This window comes from Pieris rapae, chromosome 8 (assembly GCF_905147795.1).
Source record: "Pieris rapae chromosome 8, ilPieRapa1.1, whole genome shotgun sequence".
NCBI lineage: Eukaryota > Metazoa > Arthropoda > Insecta > Lepidoptera > Pieridae > Pieris > Pieris rapae.
In genome coordinates this window covers 8,864,649-8,882,085 of record NC_059516.1, presented here as the reverse complement: position 1 = coordinate 8,882,085, position 17,437 = coordinate 8,864,649, and the positions used below count along the sequence as shown (strand labels likewise).

Here is a 17,437-nt window from a genome sequence, read left to right as displayed (position 1 = left end):
ACTTAAAAAGATTAACTTGAATAAGATTATATACTGTAGCATCAAGCTGACAAACAAAACTAGTCTTATTTACATATAGTAATAAAAGCCTTTTATTTCAGACACTTTCATATAAATACCCACTACCACTTTATATATATAAATGTGTGCACCCTTTTTACATGAAACTGATGCATGTGTCTTCCCTATGCCGGTGTGACTTTTAGGTGACTACATATATAAGATGCAATCGGTGAGTGGATTGAGCGTGACTTAATCCTGTATGTCGTAGGTTCGAGCCCGGGTTGTGAACGTTCGCTCGCTCGCTCAAACGGTGAAAAAAAAACATCGTCAGGAACCTTGCCTCTATAAGCACAGGAGGCTGATCACCTACTTGCCTATTAGATTGCTAAATAATCATGAAACTGATACAAAATGCTGAAGCCCAGACCAAAGCAAGGTTGTAGCAAATTTTTTATTTTGTATGCAATCGGCAATTAATGTTACTCATGTTGATGACGTGGTAGAACTGGACAAATTTGCCTAAAAATTTCCACTGCACCAGTCGACGATCTTTTCACCATTTGAACAGCTGATTATATTATGATAACTTACAGATGCAGCTGACGAGTAATTAATGAAAATTTCAACCTTTAATTTTTACTAATTTCTCAACGCATTCACCGCGGTTCCGTCAGAACGAACTTGAATTACTTATAAGTTATCCGTTTTTTTAATCGGCTATAAAACACCTAAAATGCAACCCTACCTAGAACTATAAGGTTATATTCTGTGGCAAAGACATAGACAAGTGTAACTCCAAATGCGTTTAGTAGGTCAATTTGAGCGCAAATATTTCCTTAATTCAAATTCTCACGAAAAGTATGCCACAATTAACATAACAATTAAGCAGTTATGTAAATGCGGAAACAATGTAAGAGTCGTTTACAGCTTAAATTATCGAAGCACTGAATTATGTAAATGTTATTATGAACATCTTTGCGGTAAAATAACTTGCAATATTCCGATTTCACTTTTAAATGTTTCTGGGAGTGATTCTTAGGACTATGCATCTGGTCTTTACTTTACGGTTTATTTCACTTTATTTAGCAATATTAATAAATGGTTTTAAGTAACTTCGTTAGCAGACGAAGCAGGGCATAAAATATAACTTCTAAAAATATAATTATTAAAATCAAAAATCTATGTTTGTTTTTACTTCTTTGAGTATATTTTTTCTTTAAGTTATGTGAGAAAAAACAATTACAGTATATGTACGTAGTGTGTTGTTAAGCAAGTATTTTAACGGTGATTTTGTCACATACAAAAAAATGTTGTTGTTGTTATTAAAAATAATTAACATAAGCTTCCAGCTCATATACCCTTTTATGAACATTGGATGTGACCTACAATTTTAACTGTTATGTCAGTCATAGTGTGGCATAACTCCTTGCTTGCGAAATAAAGTATCAACCATAATAAATATAAATTTTAACCCGCAGTAACCAAGAAACTAAATACAAGTTCTTCTATCTAGTCGCATAATGCCATATAAAAATGTTTACCGAAATTCAAAGCCTCTGGCGCGGTCCACTTAATAGGTATTTGCTTCATCCCACCAGACACGATATATTCCTCTTCCTCCCTGGACATCCCGAAGTCCGATATCTTCACGCTATTGTCATCAGCAATCAAACAGTTCCTTGCAGCCAGGTCACGATGGATACAGCTCTTGGACTCCAAATATCTCATTCCAGCTGCCGCGTCACGGCACATGGCCAAAAGAGACCTGGAGTTTAGGTTCTGGGCCCTGGTTCGGAGGAAGGTTAGGAGAGATCCACCTGAAATTGAAAAAATGTTATATGCCTCTTTTTTTAAATCGCCTCTCCATAACTCATTTATAATCGTCGTAAAGTAAAAAGTAATATAATATACAAGTCATGAAATCTTTTTTGTTTCCAAAAACATCTATTTAAGAAATTTAATAGAATTGCTTATAAGGAAAGCAGAAAGAAGAAACTCTAGAGAAGAGTTTCTTTCTACAACAAAGTACCTCTCGACAATAATTTTATACATCAGTCAAAAGTATTTAAAAAAATATCAAGAATAAGGTTGGTAAGTATTATTGATCCAAGGGAACATATAAATATTTTCTTCATATTCACCTGATACAAGCTCCATAACAATCATGATAGGCTGTTTCTGAACCGCGATCCCAATAAGCCGCACAATATTGGGGTGTTGGTATTGCTTGAGTATCCTTCCTTCTTGCAGAAAGGTTCGCTTCTGTTCCTCTGGTAAGGCAACTCTGCAGGTCTTCACTGCTACTTCTTGCCCGGTAGTTATAAGACGCGCTTTGTAAACGTCTCCAAAGTTGCCCTTGAAGAATAGATTAGCTGTACCGTGTTGTTTTGGACACATTAATTTCGTTGTAGACTTTAATAAATGGGCTTTCAAAAAAAACTATTTAGCAATAAATAAAATAGATAAGAACATCCTAATGCAGTGTTGTTGCAATTACTACATCGATTCATTTCCTTTTGGAGTAGAGGCTCTTGAGCCAAAGGTTCAAGTGTACTGGCGCTAATTAGAGATTTAAGTTCGTGCATTCCTCGCTCAACGAAAAAGTATCGTAATACTGCGAGGAAATGCAAGCGTTAAACAAGCGTTCAAATTTGTTTCAATTTTCTTTTTATACATTTTAATTATTTTAATTATTAATATGTAGGTTAGGGAATTTGTAAATACGGTATATTTGATTGTTTTGACTAAGGTACTCAAATAAAAAGGTAGTTTATTACTATATCTCGGGTAGGAAAACCTTAACAGATGTTTAATACAATACATTGAACACGATTTTCAATTAAACTCAACTGTATAGACGCATTAAGTGTTACGAACCAAGAGATCTATATTTTTAATTTTTTGAATTGAACTTACCCGTCCAATCTTATCCAGTAACTGCACATGGTCATTATTGAGTTCCCAGGTCTCCCGGGGCACAGCTCTTCGTAACAGTGCTCCGGATCGTGCTGTTACTGGTACTCCACTTGCCCGCTGCCACGCTATCAGCTCCGCTACTGATGGAAACGCGGCGCCTTCAAATCTATAGTGACCCTGAAAATATAAAAATTAAGTTTAATACAAGCAGAAACTGTTAACATGTTTTAAGTCTCTTTAACATAGTTCCCTTGAAACAAAATAGTGCACATAGATAGCCAATCATCTGTTTTAAAACAATAAGTGTCTTAGAGCTTAGAATTAAGAATTAATTATAGACATATATTTTGTTTTTGTTATTTTCTTTCTTTTTTAAATTGTTAATTGTGCTTAATGTTTATATTTGAATCTGTATTTCATTTTTCGCTTTTGTGTATAATGTAATTGTTTAGTGAGTAGCTGTAGGAATGAAAACATGAGTAAAAATCTTTTGTGATCTAAATAATAAAATATAATAAATATTTTAATAATAAATAATCAAATTTCATGAAACACAGTTTTTTTTTATTGAACATGAGGCATACAGCTAGAGGCTGGCCTGATTTTAAGTAATTTAACCACCCTTGGACACTCAATGACAAAGGGCTCGCGATTGCCAGCCTTGGTATCCAGAATTGGTATCTGTCCTTGAAAGACCCTAAAATATATAGGCTTGGAAATACTGATGGTGAGCGACAAAAAATTGCCTTAAAATACGTGTCAGTTATGAAAAGGAGATCAAGGTGATACGGGTGGAATTTCGTATTCTGCCTCGACGTCCGATAAAAATGTAGAAACGTTAAAGAATAACGAACAATTACATCATCAACAATATATCTCAATGTTTAGATTATGTTTCAGCAATCATAAAGACGATTCAGTCGTCCTACGAGTTATTACAATGATGACTCTATTTTTTAAAGCTCCTATTAAGACACTTGTGTAAGCTAATAAAACTAAGAAATTACGTGCTATTACACCTACCACCACCGCCTTTTACATTATATTATAAAAATCTATATTTGAAAACTTCAACTTTATCAATTATTATTTTTATTTTAATACGAGTATCATTATACATAGCAGCTGGGTGTAACAGGGTAATTAATATCAACACAACTTTCCTGGAATGGTTAACCACAAACTACATAGATCTGCTTAAAATTGGAACAATTGTAATATTTATACCTCCATGGAAAGTCGAATTGTCTATGGTACATTACAAAATACAATAAAGATCATTAGTTTCTGTATACATCCTTACCTCTGGCGTGGTCTGTACGATAAAATGCTTATGCTGTCCCCAACAAACGGATAATACAAGTTGCCGCGCGTGGTTTCGCGTGGTTTCTCGTACTAGATAATCCCCATCATTTCTCAACAACCGCACGACTTCCTCTCTAGGCAACACTCCATGGAACCATTCCTGGTCTACCAGGGAGCGTTCAGTCTCGCTCGCACTCACCTGAAAGCGTGGAAAATCGATAAGGACAGAGTTCATTAAGTTTTACAGCGTGCGTGGGTTTGTGCGTTGGTTTTCGAATGCAAATTAGGCTTATCATACTTTGTAATATTGAAATAATTGCAATTCGTTTTCATAGAGACTTAAGTCTTTAGAACCAAATACAGTTAATAAACACGCCACAACACTTGATTAGTCATGCACACACAATATATAGGAAGCTACAGCAAACATCGACATACGATTTCCTTCTCGACTTCCAATTGCAATTGCTTCAAATGCTTTTTCCTGCGCGGTATCAACACTGGCGGATCATTCGTTATATACATGGCAAACGGATCCATTAAACCACTATTAAACTCCACTAAACATTTTATATTTTGAAATAAAAAATTGACGCACAACGTGCGACGTCGCGTAAACAGAACATTTCTGGAACGTCTCCACGCGTCACCTTGATTTTCAATTTCACAGCGTACTGGTGCTATTTTAATTTTATTTGAAAGCTTATTCCGGTGCGAAGTTTGCGCGTGAGGTTTGGCTAAAATTAACGTGGTCTTTCGCAACGTGGGAGACGGTGCCCATGCGTTCATGCCATGCGTCTAGACAATTATGCCGGTTGCACACGACGCTGGTTGTATTCACTCAATTATATTGTGCATCTCCGAAACATAACTAAATTTTCTCTCTCTAAGCACAGTCAAGTGGCATTTCAATATGAATACCGAATATATTAGTCAGGAAGTAAACAATATTTATCTCCCAGAAATTCCAGATCAAATTTTTTCTGAAAACCTACGAAAAGCGTTGGGTACAACCGGCGGGCACTCACCAAACGACTACGACATTTACACACACGATTATTTCTTCTATTGTTAAGACTCTCTTTACATCGCACATAAACATCACGCTTGCGAAAACGTCGTTTCAGAACGACCCGCTTCATTCGAAGGGTTCGTATCAGCTTTACCGAGTCTGTGGGGCCCTCACTACTGCTTCTGTATGTTTTAGGAGGTAAAGCTGGACTGGAGGGCACAGACTTGCGTCTGAATGGCCGCGTAAACATTTTGAAGAAGGGTCTCGGCGGTATTATCGAATGCAGATGCAACCGCAACGCATCCATTGATGCTTTAGAGCCGATTGATGCTCGATCCTGATGATAATTATACAATAAACAGATAGGCATTTATGATTACAAATACTAAATTTTCCCGCAACGATTCGAAAGACTTCTCAATAAATTCTTAGGAATTTTGACAATTTGAACAACTACCACTATCTTAACCTGAAGAAATCCGAAAATTCGTACCTGATGGTCTGGTGAGCTGCCATCCAAACTATCGACTCCTACAGTTTCAGCGGAGAGATCAGGACAGCCACTCGGAGCCTCTTCACAACCCAACTCTGCGAGCGCTGAACGAATCATCTCCGCCTGTTTCGCGCATTTTCTTTCCGCTATCCGTAGTTCTAAGAGCTTTATTGGTTCAGATGTTGTTACTGGTAGTGGTGGTGGTGAATACCTGCAAATTTTAATACATGTTATAAAACGGTGACGCACAAGTAATAAACACTGGTACATGAATTGCTATCTTTAAAAAACATGTTTTATATAGAATTGCGTACTTATAAATACAATGACGTCATCAGTCATTGCATCGTACGTAGCTAAGCTTTTCCATTATATCTCCTTTTGTTAAATATCAAAGAGTAGAGCAGAAATCAGTTTTATTTGAGCTAGAACACTCGTTCTGCTGATATATAAATGCTATCTTCTGAAACATTCATATTTTTTATATGTGTTATACTGGCTGATAATATTTGTTAATATTTAGTTAAGGTTTCTACAAGTAGATATTAAGCTAAACATTACACGCCATAAAGTCACCTGAGTGCGCATAAAATATAAATTATACCAAATTGGCCAATATTCTAAAATCTTGATAATAATTTAATTCAATTTGGTGTACGACAAGATTTTAAGATCAAATCTGTATACCTTATAGTTCAGTAAGATTTATTACCTATCAATTCCATTAACTCCATTGGACATGCCAGTATTATTGTTCTTACAAACACCGTTTCCAATAATCTCTGGCCCTTGAATCGCCGTCTGCTTCTCCCTATTATCTAAAAGCACGTTTTCCAGATCTGTCAATTTCTCCTTCAACCATTCTACTGTCAAATTGTCAACTGTCAACTGGTTTGGTTGAAGCTTCCCACTTGTGTCTTCTACCAGACTCTCGTCGAAGGTAAATGTAACTGTAGATAAAGAGGGTGACCTGGAACAAACGTTAATTATTGTAATACGTAAAGCCCTGGATGACGAACGACACTATCTTCATTAAAATAAATAAAGGCTACACTAAATAAAACACTGATTATTTATTCATATATAAGGCTAAATCACTTCATTATGAACACACCCCATATATACACCATCGTGTACATACCCTAACTTACCACCATCAACATCCCAATTGGGTATCACTTAGTTGAATGTATTTCATATTTTTTCCTTTCGTAAATGTTTGAACTTTTCTTGTATATATATTATGTATTCCAGTTTTGGCCTATATCTTTAGTATAATTGTTTTTGTTATACACAATTTAAAGTAAGCAGTAGGAGTACGAAATAAATAAATAAATAAAAACATTAAAACCACAGTATCCACATGGCATTATTTCTACTAAGGAGTTAAACAACATAGAAGGTTTATATGTTTAAGTACTGAAAATATCATTACAAATATACAGAACTTATAAGTTGCTTTTAAACGTAAGGTAAACAATACATACTTGTACTTTTCCATAAAGTCTTTGTATTCTTCCTGTGGCTTCAGATTTTGAACTGTGGTTTCGGTTTTACCCTGATTTTCCTTGAACTTGTCCGTACTAAAATCAGACCTCTGGACGACTTCTAATAGGATTCCCTTCCTGAAAACAAGAGTACAAATTTATTGTATACGAAATTGTTAGTAGTAATATTGTACATTCAAAATGAAGTTAATAAAACAAAAAGAACTAAATTTCAATTATATATCAAATGATTTTTGTCTTAAAAATTACTAATAAAAAAAAATATTTATGACAAAAGGGTTGTGACAGGATTCATATATCGCTAGTCCCACACTAGGAAAGCCCTGTGTTGTTGGTAACTAGCAGACAATAGATAGACAAAATAAGTGAACAAGTGAGTGTGTGAATGGGTGTGTATGCGCACGTATTTAAGAGTGTAGTTGAATGTTGTTGAATATTATGATCGTGCAGTGTGCCTGTGTTAGTTTTTGAGACATCAGAGTACTGTACTGTATCATAAAAGGTTATAAGAATTACTATTTCATGTATTTCTTACCAAGAGGAAGCAGTGGCTTCTCCCTGCCGCCTCTGCTGGTCCAATATGGCAGGAAGGGCCGCAGTCCGCAACGCTCTCTCGCATTCTGTAGCCTCAGCCAACAGTAATACATACTCATTGTGAGCTCTGTGAAGCCTTCGACACGCTTTGCCATATTTGTCCCGGGTTTCGTCCAATTTACGGCCTCCTCTACTTGTTGGACCTGGAAGTTACCAGCGTTATCAGTTCATGAGAGTATTATATATGGTTAAATTGTTGTTGGTATAAGAAGAAACATAGGAACCATTAAATGACTGAATCGTAAGAACTGTAGTCATAGTCATAATATCTTTATTCATTTAGGTAAACATGTACACTTATGAACGTCAAGAAAAACAAATTAAATTGATCGTAAATTTACATTTACCACCAGTTCGCAAGTCAAGGGCGTAGAGCGGGTAAGAAGAACTGGCAAGAAACTTTCCGCCACTCTTTGTAAGCCTAGAGGCCTGAAGTGGTGCGTCGGGCGACCAATGAATTATTCTTTACGGTAAAGAAAATCATAGTCAGGAAGATATTCCCCTACTGACTACATTTTAGAAGAACATATATATACTAATAACATCATCGAAATCATCATCTGGCAGAACAGAGTCGTTTATAATCAAAAACTAGTAGACTAACTCATACAAACGACATTTCAATGTACGAAATTATATAAATAATTACTGTCTTAAGGAAGCCTTAATCGAACTCTGTGTATCAATTGTTCGCTATTTATATGCAACATATGCGTATTGAAATGATCCCAATAAATCAATACATTAGCCTTACAGGAAATATTTGCATTGAGATAGTACAAGTGTACATAGCTGGCATTGCAAGATGGCGCCGTAAAATTGGTAGGTGGCTGCTATCACGAGTTAATGTAATGACCGCCTATGCTAAATACAGAGTAATCTTGAAAAGATGCTGGTATTAAAACATAGACAAGAAAATTCAATTAGAAATAAACATTGTGTAGATCAATGTTCTTAATGAGTACAAAGACAGTAAGGACTTCTTGTTATATGCCTTTGTTTGAATATTTAGTTCGTAATTTAGTCACGAGACATCCTTTTATTACTTCTACGACTTTTGCACAATACGCGTGTACTTGTTAGTTGTTAGTCTCAGAACAACATCCACTTACATTCCAACAGGGTTTAATAAAAGATTCGTATTAGCTAATGAAAAATCTGGTCATTAAAAACTACGCGCTTTAGAAAGTTTGGTCCATACTTAATAACAAGCAGATATCATAATATGTCAGCACACCAAACGTAATGACTAGTTTATAGACGTAAACATTTACAAAGTTCATAGCTTCAATAGCAACTGCGTAGGATTCACTATGTTTAAACTGTTAAATTCATTAATGGAAAATTCAGTGAATTATCTAGGTTCCGCGTTTAAATTTAACAATCTTAGTACTGGTGTTAAAATTAAACGTTTCATAAATATGAGTGAACATTGTCATTTGTTAACATGATGCCCCATATCCACTGATAGTGGGGATCTAGGTTAGGCTGTGATTACAGTTAAATAGTGAATATTTTCCAACTATGCTGGAGTTTTAATCCAGCGACCTAATCTTAAACCTATTCATATCTGTATTCAAGTGACACTCTTTATTTAACTGCAATTGAATTGCATGCAAAAACGACGAAAGTTTGGAAGTTAAAGAACACCGGCGTTGGAGTGGTAAAATAATATAATTGTTCTGTTTTTACTAAAGTAGTCTTTTCTAAACAGCGTAAACACAATTTGCCAATTTTAAGACGAAAGAGTATGTATTAAATGATATTAAAGTACTTACATTTAAGATAATTCTCTTCAAACTTAGCGCGCATCTGTTTGTATGATTCGAGACACTTTTGGTATTCACTCTGTTTCCGTTGAACTTCTTCGCTGAGCTGTGGACAAAAAACTTCATTAGTATACAATGAATTCAATTTATCTGTCAAAACTTATTACTCGTACCATAGATATGACTTACGACGATTTCTATCGAGCCTCGAATTGTAATTTCTTCTTCTTCTCTATCTTAAGTCATTAATGTGTAACCTTAAATATCGATTGTATTATGTCATTTACTATTTAGGTAAGATTATACCTTTGTTCAATTTAACAAAAAGTTAAACATACATATACATCCATAAATGGTGTCATTTAAATTTACGAAAATATTTTGCTAGTAAAAATATAAAAAACTGATGATGTAATGATTATTATTTGTAACTTTTAAAATAGTACCCATCAATATTGATTGACGGATAAAAAAAACGCATAAGAAAATTTCTTTACTAAACAAACACTTGGAAAAGATTACGATATTACATAAACTTAATATTTCCAAGAAAAATAAATCAGTGACTCTACCATATTTTTTGCCTCAAATTTCTATATCTGTTTCATGATTATTTACCAATGATTACATTGGTATGATAGATCAGGGTCCTGTACCTGACACACGCCGTCGATTTATCGGGTCTAAAGCAAGCCGGTTTCCTGACGATTCCATCACCGTTCGAGCGAATGTTAAATGCGCACATAAAAATAAAGTCCGTCGTACAGCCGGGGATCGAACCTTGACCTCAGGGATGAGAGTCGCACGCTCAACTCACGAACAACTCACGCCAACACTGCTTTTAATATTTACAATATTGTGTAAAATAAAATAAATTATAAAATTGACGTAACGTTTTATAATTTTGTTATGAAGAATTAATAATTAAGTTTATTCTAATATTACTTGAAACACTATAATTTATGAACCTATTATTATTTCTAACACGGCATCAGTTAGTACGCGATTGTCATGTCAATCTTGAGCTAACGATTACATTGACTATATAAGAAAGTGATAGAAAATATCACGTCTTGTGTGGGTGAATGGCATCAGATCACGTATTCTTTTAAAATTAATACGCATTTTTAGATATTGTTAAGCAAATAAATACTATTTAGATTTATGTGTCGGTTGGTAATCAATTTTTACGAATGTATGAGATTAACCACAACATTTTCATTACTATTTACGATACCAATAAAATATTTTATTCATTATAAGTAGATATGCATTACAATGTGTAAGATTTGGAAACTCTTTCAAGTACAAAACACCAGTTTCAGGGTTCCCAGTTCTTAATAACAAAGTTAATATTTATATACTTTTTATAACATTTTATTTTAAAACTGTTTACCAAAAGAATAATAATTTATGCTATTGGTTTACAATAGTAGTAATTATAATTATATATATTATATAACTTTAAAATAAAAATCTTGCTCAGCTATATTCTACCTAATAAAATTTAATGGTCGATTCATTTAATTGACAAAATATTTTCAAGTGTACGAAGAAGAAGCAAGTTATAAAAAGAGGAAAATCACCTAATTATAAATTATTGTATAAAATAACATGTTTCTACGCGGATAAAGGCACAAACATCATGAAACAAAATACGAGCATTTATAACAACGAAAACAATTCAAATTTATACAACCTTTAATAAAGTAAAGGTGTAAAGTAAATTTTTCACAGAATTCAATTGAACGAGCCGCCGAGGTCCATAAACTTTTATAGCACAGAGTATGAGCATAAAGCGTCATATATTATTTCTTCCAACTTCGCGGTTTACCACTAAGTATAACTCCTTCAATCTTACTGCTTTTCGTTAGTCGTGGAATTTAACAATGCATAGTTAGCATTGTCACCAAACAATAATTCACCTGACGTTGTAGGTAGTTGTTAGGAGTCGGATATTTGAATGTATAAAAATAAAGTATTCATGAATGTATAAAACATGTCTTTAAAAGCATTATGGAGTAAAATATGATGCAAATACTCATTGATTTATCATAAAATCCATAGTTGTAAATATTTTATTATAAACGTCAATCACTGTTGCGGCGCCATCTTGGCTAGTTGAGCGAGTTCTTGAATTTACAAAGTTTAATTTGAATTTTTAAAGACACAGACTATATAATAGACCTATTGTAAATAGATAAAATATGAATGATAACTAATAACGACAAGAGAAAGTAGGCTACGGCCACATCTGAATCTATTATGTAATCTGAGTCTTGATGTTGGGTTTTATTTTATACTGAACTACGTAAAAACACTAATCCAATCTTAAATATTTGCACTTTCATCAAGGGTAATCCAAATAAACCTATAAAACCTCTTTAATCATATAACATATAATATTATTATTTATACTAACTGACGCGGCACCTTCTTGTATCATTAAAGATTACAGAATTAGTATATACCTATTAGAGAATTGATGGTAGAAGAGGGAGAATGAAGGGTTATATTTATTTTTATACCAAATCATAAAAGAAATACTCATCACGTAGGGGTATAAAAATAGTTTACGAACAATTTCTACTATAATTAAGTAATATCTGAATCCAAATTAACCTTTAATCTGAAATATAAACTAATGCTGGTGTGGTGCCGGTGAAGAGTGATTGATATTATAGCGATTAGTATATATTGTGAGCGGATTCAGAAACCTTTATTTTTATTTAATTTGTAATAAAACAGCTTTTTTACTGACTATAGTCATTTAAAAAAATACCGATTTCGCGTCACGGATTGAAAACATATTAATTCGATGAGTTTAAATTGAAAAAAAACCACATTTATTACTGGAACGTATTGAAACGACTCTGGTGTCTCATAAGTGTAGTTTGGGTGCAACAAAGCCAGTGATTTTATTTTAATTGTAGGAAATAATTGTTATTTTTTAAGTGAAACTTCTTTAGGCGCATGGGGGTAATTTTTTTCCGGGTAGATAGAGTAATAGAGTGAGAAAGGGAGATCGAGAAAAATATACGCTATTGGTTAATGTATTCTTTTATTAGTTAACTTTAGATGGCAATTCTGTCGCATAACGTCTTGTGCAGTAAACGCAATTTTTTTAAATTTATATTATCATTAGCAAGTATACAGTATATAAACAGTCTGAATATAGATATATGAATACATAGAGTGATCATATACTGATACATGATCATCTATTGGGGCTTTTATTAGTAATAATTAATTTACAAACAAGTATCACTTCTGAGATTTTAACAAGTCTGTCAGCGAAAAGTAAGAAAAGGGTTTTCTTAATTTTACTAACAAGGTAAGAAAGAAAGTATTACTTGGTTAAAAGTGAAAATAGATACTGTTCAACTGTAGCAGGTGTCACCGTATCAAATGAAGCAACAAATTACGAATTTTTTGGCACGTTTAACATCTCTCGACCTGCTTTCCTAACGGTTGCATTCCCCAACAATAGATTCTTTCTTTTGTTATTCCAACGTAGCATTTGTATATTTCGTTATCTTTGAGATAAAAAAAATCTTTTGGGGAATTTAAAGCTTAGTGTGTCTTACAGTCTGACTTGGCTACGTCAAAAATTAATTAGATCATGAAGAATAAGAAAATAATAAAGAAAAAATACTATATCTTTACTATACGTATATTTATATATTTAGTACTACAGCTAACATAAATTATATATAATTACAAACAAATACACTGAGAATATAGCCAAAGATGTTATACATGATACATTTTACAACAAAAAGATTTATAAAAGGGAACAAACAAACAAAAAGTATTTAATACATTCAACTAATTGTGATTTAATTTATTTAACTAAGCCTAAATTGGTTGTGTTGTTTGATGGTGTAAAAGTGTGGGTATGTACGTATCCAAGTACTATAAAAGATTTACATTGAGATTATGATACTATTGTTTTTGTTTTTTTTAATAAAGGATTTTTTTTTGTTTTTATTGTATTTAACATAAGAACACGACCTCCGACGGAGTGAAGGGCTCCTCCAAATACACTTGTCTCTTCGCTACTTTCCAATATATCGCCGCTATCTCTTTTATTTCATCTTCTTAGCTTTCTAGTAGGCGTACTCTCTTATTTCTTCCCACAAGGCTATTCCAAGTAAGAGACTCTTTTACCTTGTCATCGCGGGCAATGTGACCGGCCCATTTTCACTATTTTGGGTTTATTCCCACGTCTATTAAGTATTTCCGTATTACATATATCAATTTTTAAATAAAAAATGTATTTTTTTAGCATACTCCAATATCTTCTAATAGAGCTTTATTGAAAATGTGAGATCTTGACATGATCGTGCCAAGGCTCGTTTCTAAATTCTCAGTATTCAGTGTAATAGAGTATTATATTAAGTTATAAAACCTAGTTTTTGAATGCGTATAGTAAAGTGATTTTATAGCTTAATTACTTACGGCCGCTTTATTATCTAAAAGTATTTCCAATCCAGATTTATTCAAAATTTAGATTGATAAATTTCAAAATTCTACTTAAGATACTTTACAAAAACGATACGTCAATCGGTAAATGAAAAGTATTTTATGGAAAATGGATTGAAACACCAATCTCTAGCTAGTAAAAAATGGATTGGGGTTGAGTATAAGAAAGCGGCTGTTAGGCGCAGAAAATCACAGCCTTTTCACAAACTAATGTGATTGTTACGATGTTCATATTATTACATATTTTAAACATAATTATTAATCCGAATCTCATTTATAATTATCCAATAATATTAGAAATGATGTCACTCATAAATGACTCGAAGCGATCATGTAATCTGATCGATGCGCCCGCGCAAATCAACTATGCAAGTATGTAGGTCACCAATGTCGACGAAGTAAGATATTAGACTAAGAAATTGGAAAAATACATTCACGTGACAAGGATATATTTAATTGTTAAAGGGTAATTTCATCCAGTAAATTATCTCCTAGAAGAAACCTAATCATATAACATAGATACAAAAATATGTCACCAATTTAACTTTAAGAAATTAAGATTTTTTTTCAACAGATTTTTGTCTAGTTGCTTGCATGGCATGCAACTCTCAAATTCAAAAAATTATTTATTCATATAGGTAACATAATGTACGAGTACACTTTTGAACGTCTAAAAAGAAATATACATTGAATGCTTCTAATTTTACATTTACTGCCAGTTCTCAAATCAAGGGCTCATCAGCTCTCATTCCTAAGGTCGTGGGATAGTCCCCGGCTGTGCACCAATGGACTTTCTTTATGTGAGCATTTAACATTCGCTCTAACGTTAATGGAAACATCGTAAGGAAACCGGCTTGATTTAGACACAAAAAGTCGACGGCGTGTATCAAGCACAGGCTGATCATCAACTTGCCTATTAGACTGACAAATGATCATGAAACAGATACGGAAATCTGAGGCCCCGACCCAAAAATATTATTTTTTTTACTTACTGTCTAAAGCGAGTCTAAAAATAATGGTGATGCATAGTGCAACATGTCAATTTAAATTTATGTAAGAATTACGCATAATCAATTTTCGACTGCAGCGAAACCAATTCGATACAAGGAAAATGCGTCATGAAGAATGCTGATAAGTACATGTCTCGCTAGTAACATTTTAATTGAATTTATTAGTCATGAGGTAATTTGGAATGTGTTCAATGAAGTGCTGGGATACACCCTGGAGCGAGTGACGTCACTGGCGTTCCAGACATTCAAGAATCAAGATAAGAAATGTTTTCCAACTTTCACACGGTGAACATTGTCAAATTGTCTTACATTTAAATAAACTTAATAGCATACAACGCGACAACTTTAATTTCAATAGGGAAGATGGTTCAGAATTCTTCAGCTCCAGAGATTCGGTTGCCCTAAATATATTGAAACTATATAATACAAAAATTTTAACTCCAGCAAAAAAAAAAAATTCTCATAGCAAATACTGATTGCTGACCAATAGCGTTAATATACTCGTAGCAACATTACAATAGACTATAATGATAACATATAAAACTAATTTGTTACGTTGCTGTGTCGCTGAAAGTACCACATAGCCCAATGGAAGAAGCTAGCGTCCACACGCAACTTCGACAAGGCATCGTCCCAAACCGTTGATGTGTAAAAGGATAAATTGGTACCCCTTCCCGAAGACTAATTATAATAAAAACAAAAATTAGATTAGTGTAAAAAACCACCTTCACCGGGGAAGACGAGTACCTTTATGAGTACGAGTATTTCACTCATTCCAGTGAGCTTCCATCCTATCCTTAGCCATAGACCACCACGCGACCGCCCAAGCCGAGGTTCGTGTCTCACAGGAGACACCCTTGCGCTAGTCGCGGGAAAAACTTACATTCAGACCGAGCTGATCTGTAAAGCCCCTTAAAACCAACAGCGAGATTCCATTTCCAAAAAAAAGTCGAAAAATCGAGGTATGGAAATAATCACAAATGCGCATAAATCAAAGACAACCCATCAATAATTAAGGAAAACCTTATTTTTTGCAACATTTTTTGCTGATAACAACGAAAAACTTCAGTCCTGAATAATAATACGCGCTCTTCAAATGCATTGGCTAACGCCAGGAACATTCGACGAATGTTTTCACCGTGATTTGTATGAAGGTAAGGTACGTGTGAATGAACAGAAAAGTAAAGGTGTGGTCTGAACACCTGGCTTTCACCACACGTGCTGTGCGTGACGTTGACAACTGTATAATTTACTGCTGTTTACTTTACCTCTTAGGGCTTACATACTCCATGCTGTAGAAAATCGGAAGCGCTTTATAGCTTAAAGGGCTAATCTGAAAATTACCGCCACCCATTACATCCCTACAAAACTTTGCATTTAAGGCCTTGGCGCCAACGGAATACTTAGAGGGTAGCTTCCAGTATTTCTATACTCCATTATTCCACTATCTATATACATATAATATATGTATTATGTACATAAACGTTAAAAATTTCTTATTTAACTCGTTTTGAAATAGAAATATTGTAGGGTTTATTCAAAGATTTACACTTCAGATCTTTAAAACTCAATTATGACTGTTTTTCAGAGGAATCCAAATCGAAGAAGTTGGACGATAGTTGCTTTGGAATCTAAGATTGCACAAACACCTCGTAGAAATCTAAGCGAATAAGAAAAAGATAAAACAGCATTTGATGTGAGGTAAATTTGCTCAAAAATGACATGATGTAAGAAATTCCGTCATTGAGAACTATAATTAGTTTATTAGTGCGTGATTTATGACTTGTATAAGCTGCGTTATCTGTAGCATCAAAGATAAAATCGGTCTCTTTACATGCCAGACCGTGTCATAATATTATGGGTAGTAAAATTATTCTGCCCTATGATTTATTTTATTTCTGCTAGTATTGACTATAAATCAGAATAGGGCTGACTGTTAAACAGAACTCAAATAGAAAAGTTTAAATAACATATAAATCTTTGGTTTGAAGTTTACCATGACAGTTAAAAGAACCTAAAACGAAAAGAAATCTCTTATAGAACGCACTTAACTTACATATAGATAGATTAAACATATAATATCTATATCTTAGATTTATCGGGGATTTTTCAATTCTAGTTAGAAAACAAGTAATCAGCTACTAACTAAATTTCGAAATAAAACTGTCATTAAAAGACTTAGTAATAATTTGTTTTTTATTATTATTAAAAATTTCACAGTTCCGGGGTTCGAACGTACGACCACTGCAATGAGGCACGCTTAAACCATAAGGGCAAAGCTATTGGAAAATGACTTACATCAGCAACAGCAATCAGTAATTTAATTATCCTTATAAATGTCA

The 17,437-nt window shown here is 33.7% G+C and overlaps 1 protein-coding gene across 3 annotated transcripts in view; it reads right to left on the bottom strand.

Moving 5' to 3' along the window:
- LOC110998725 (tyrosine-protein kinase Fer) overlaps positions 1-17,437 on the bottom strand; it is a 33,070-nt gene that overhangs the window by 1,783 nt on the left and 13,850 nt on the right. The window contains exons 3-12 of one of the 3 annotated variants that reach the window (XM_022267492.2): positions 9,610-9,706; positions 7,773-7,974; positions 7,217-7,354; positions 6,442-6,699; positions 5,730-5,940; positions 5,391-5,573; positions 4,223-4,423; positions 2,920-3,096; positions 2,145-2,358; positions 1,545-1,820 (exon numbers count right to left, since the gene is read on the bottom strand). In XM_022267492.2, the coding sequence (XP_022123184.2) occupies positions 1,545-1,820; positions 2,145-2,358; positions 2,920-3,096; positions 4,223-4,423; positions 5,391-5,573; positions 5,730-5,940; positions 6,442-6,699; positions 7,217-7,354; positions 7,773-7,974; positions 9,610-9,706 (1,957 nt within the window). Of the gene's footprint in view, positions 1-1,544; positions 1,821-2,144; positions 2,359-2,919; positions 3,097-4,222; positions 4,424-4,662; positions 5,069-5,390; positions 5,574-5,729; positions 5,941-6,441; positions 6,700-7,216; positions 7,355-7,772; positions 7,975-9,609; positions 9,707-17,437 lie in introns of those variants that run through there. The other 2 variants (XM_022267500.2, XM_022267509.2) reach the window with 2 other exon arrangements.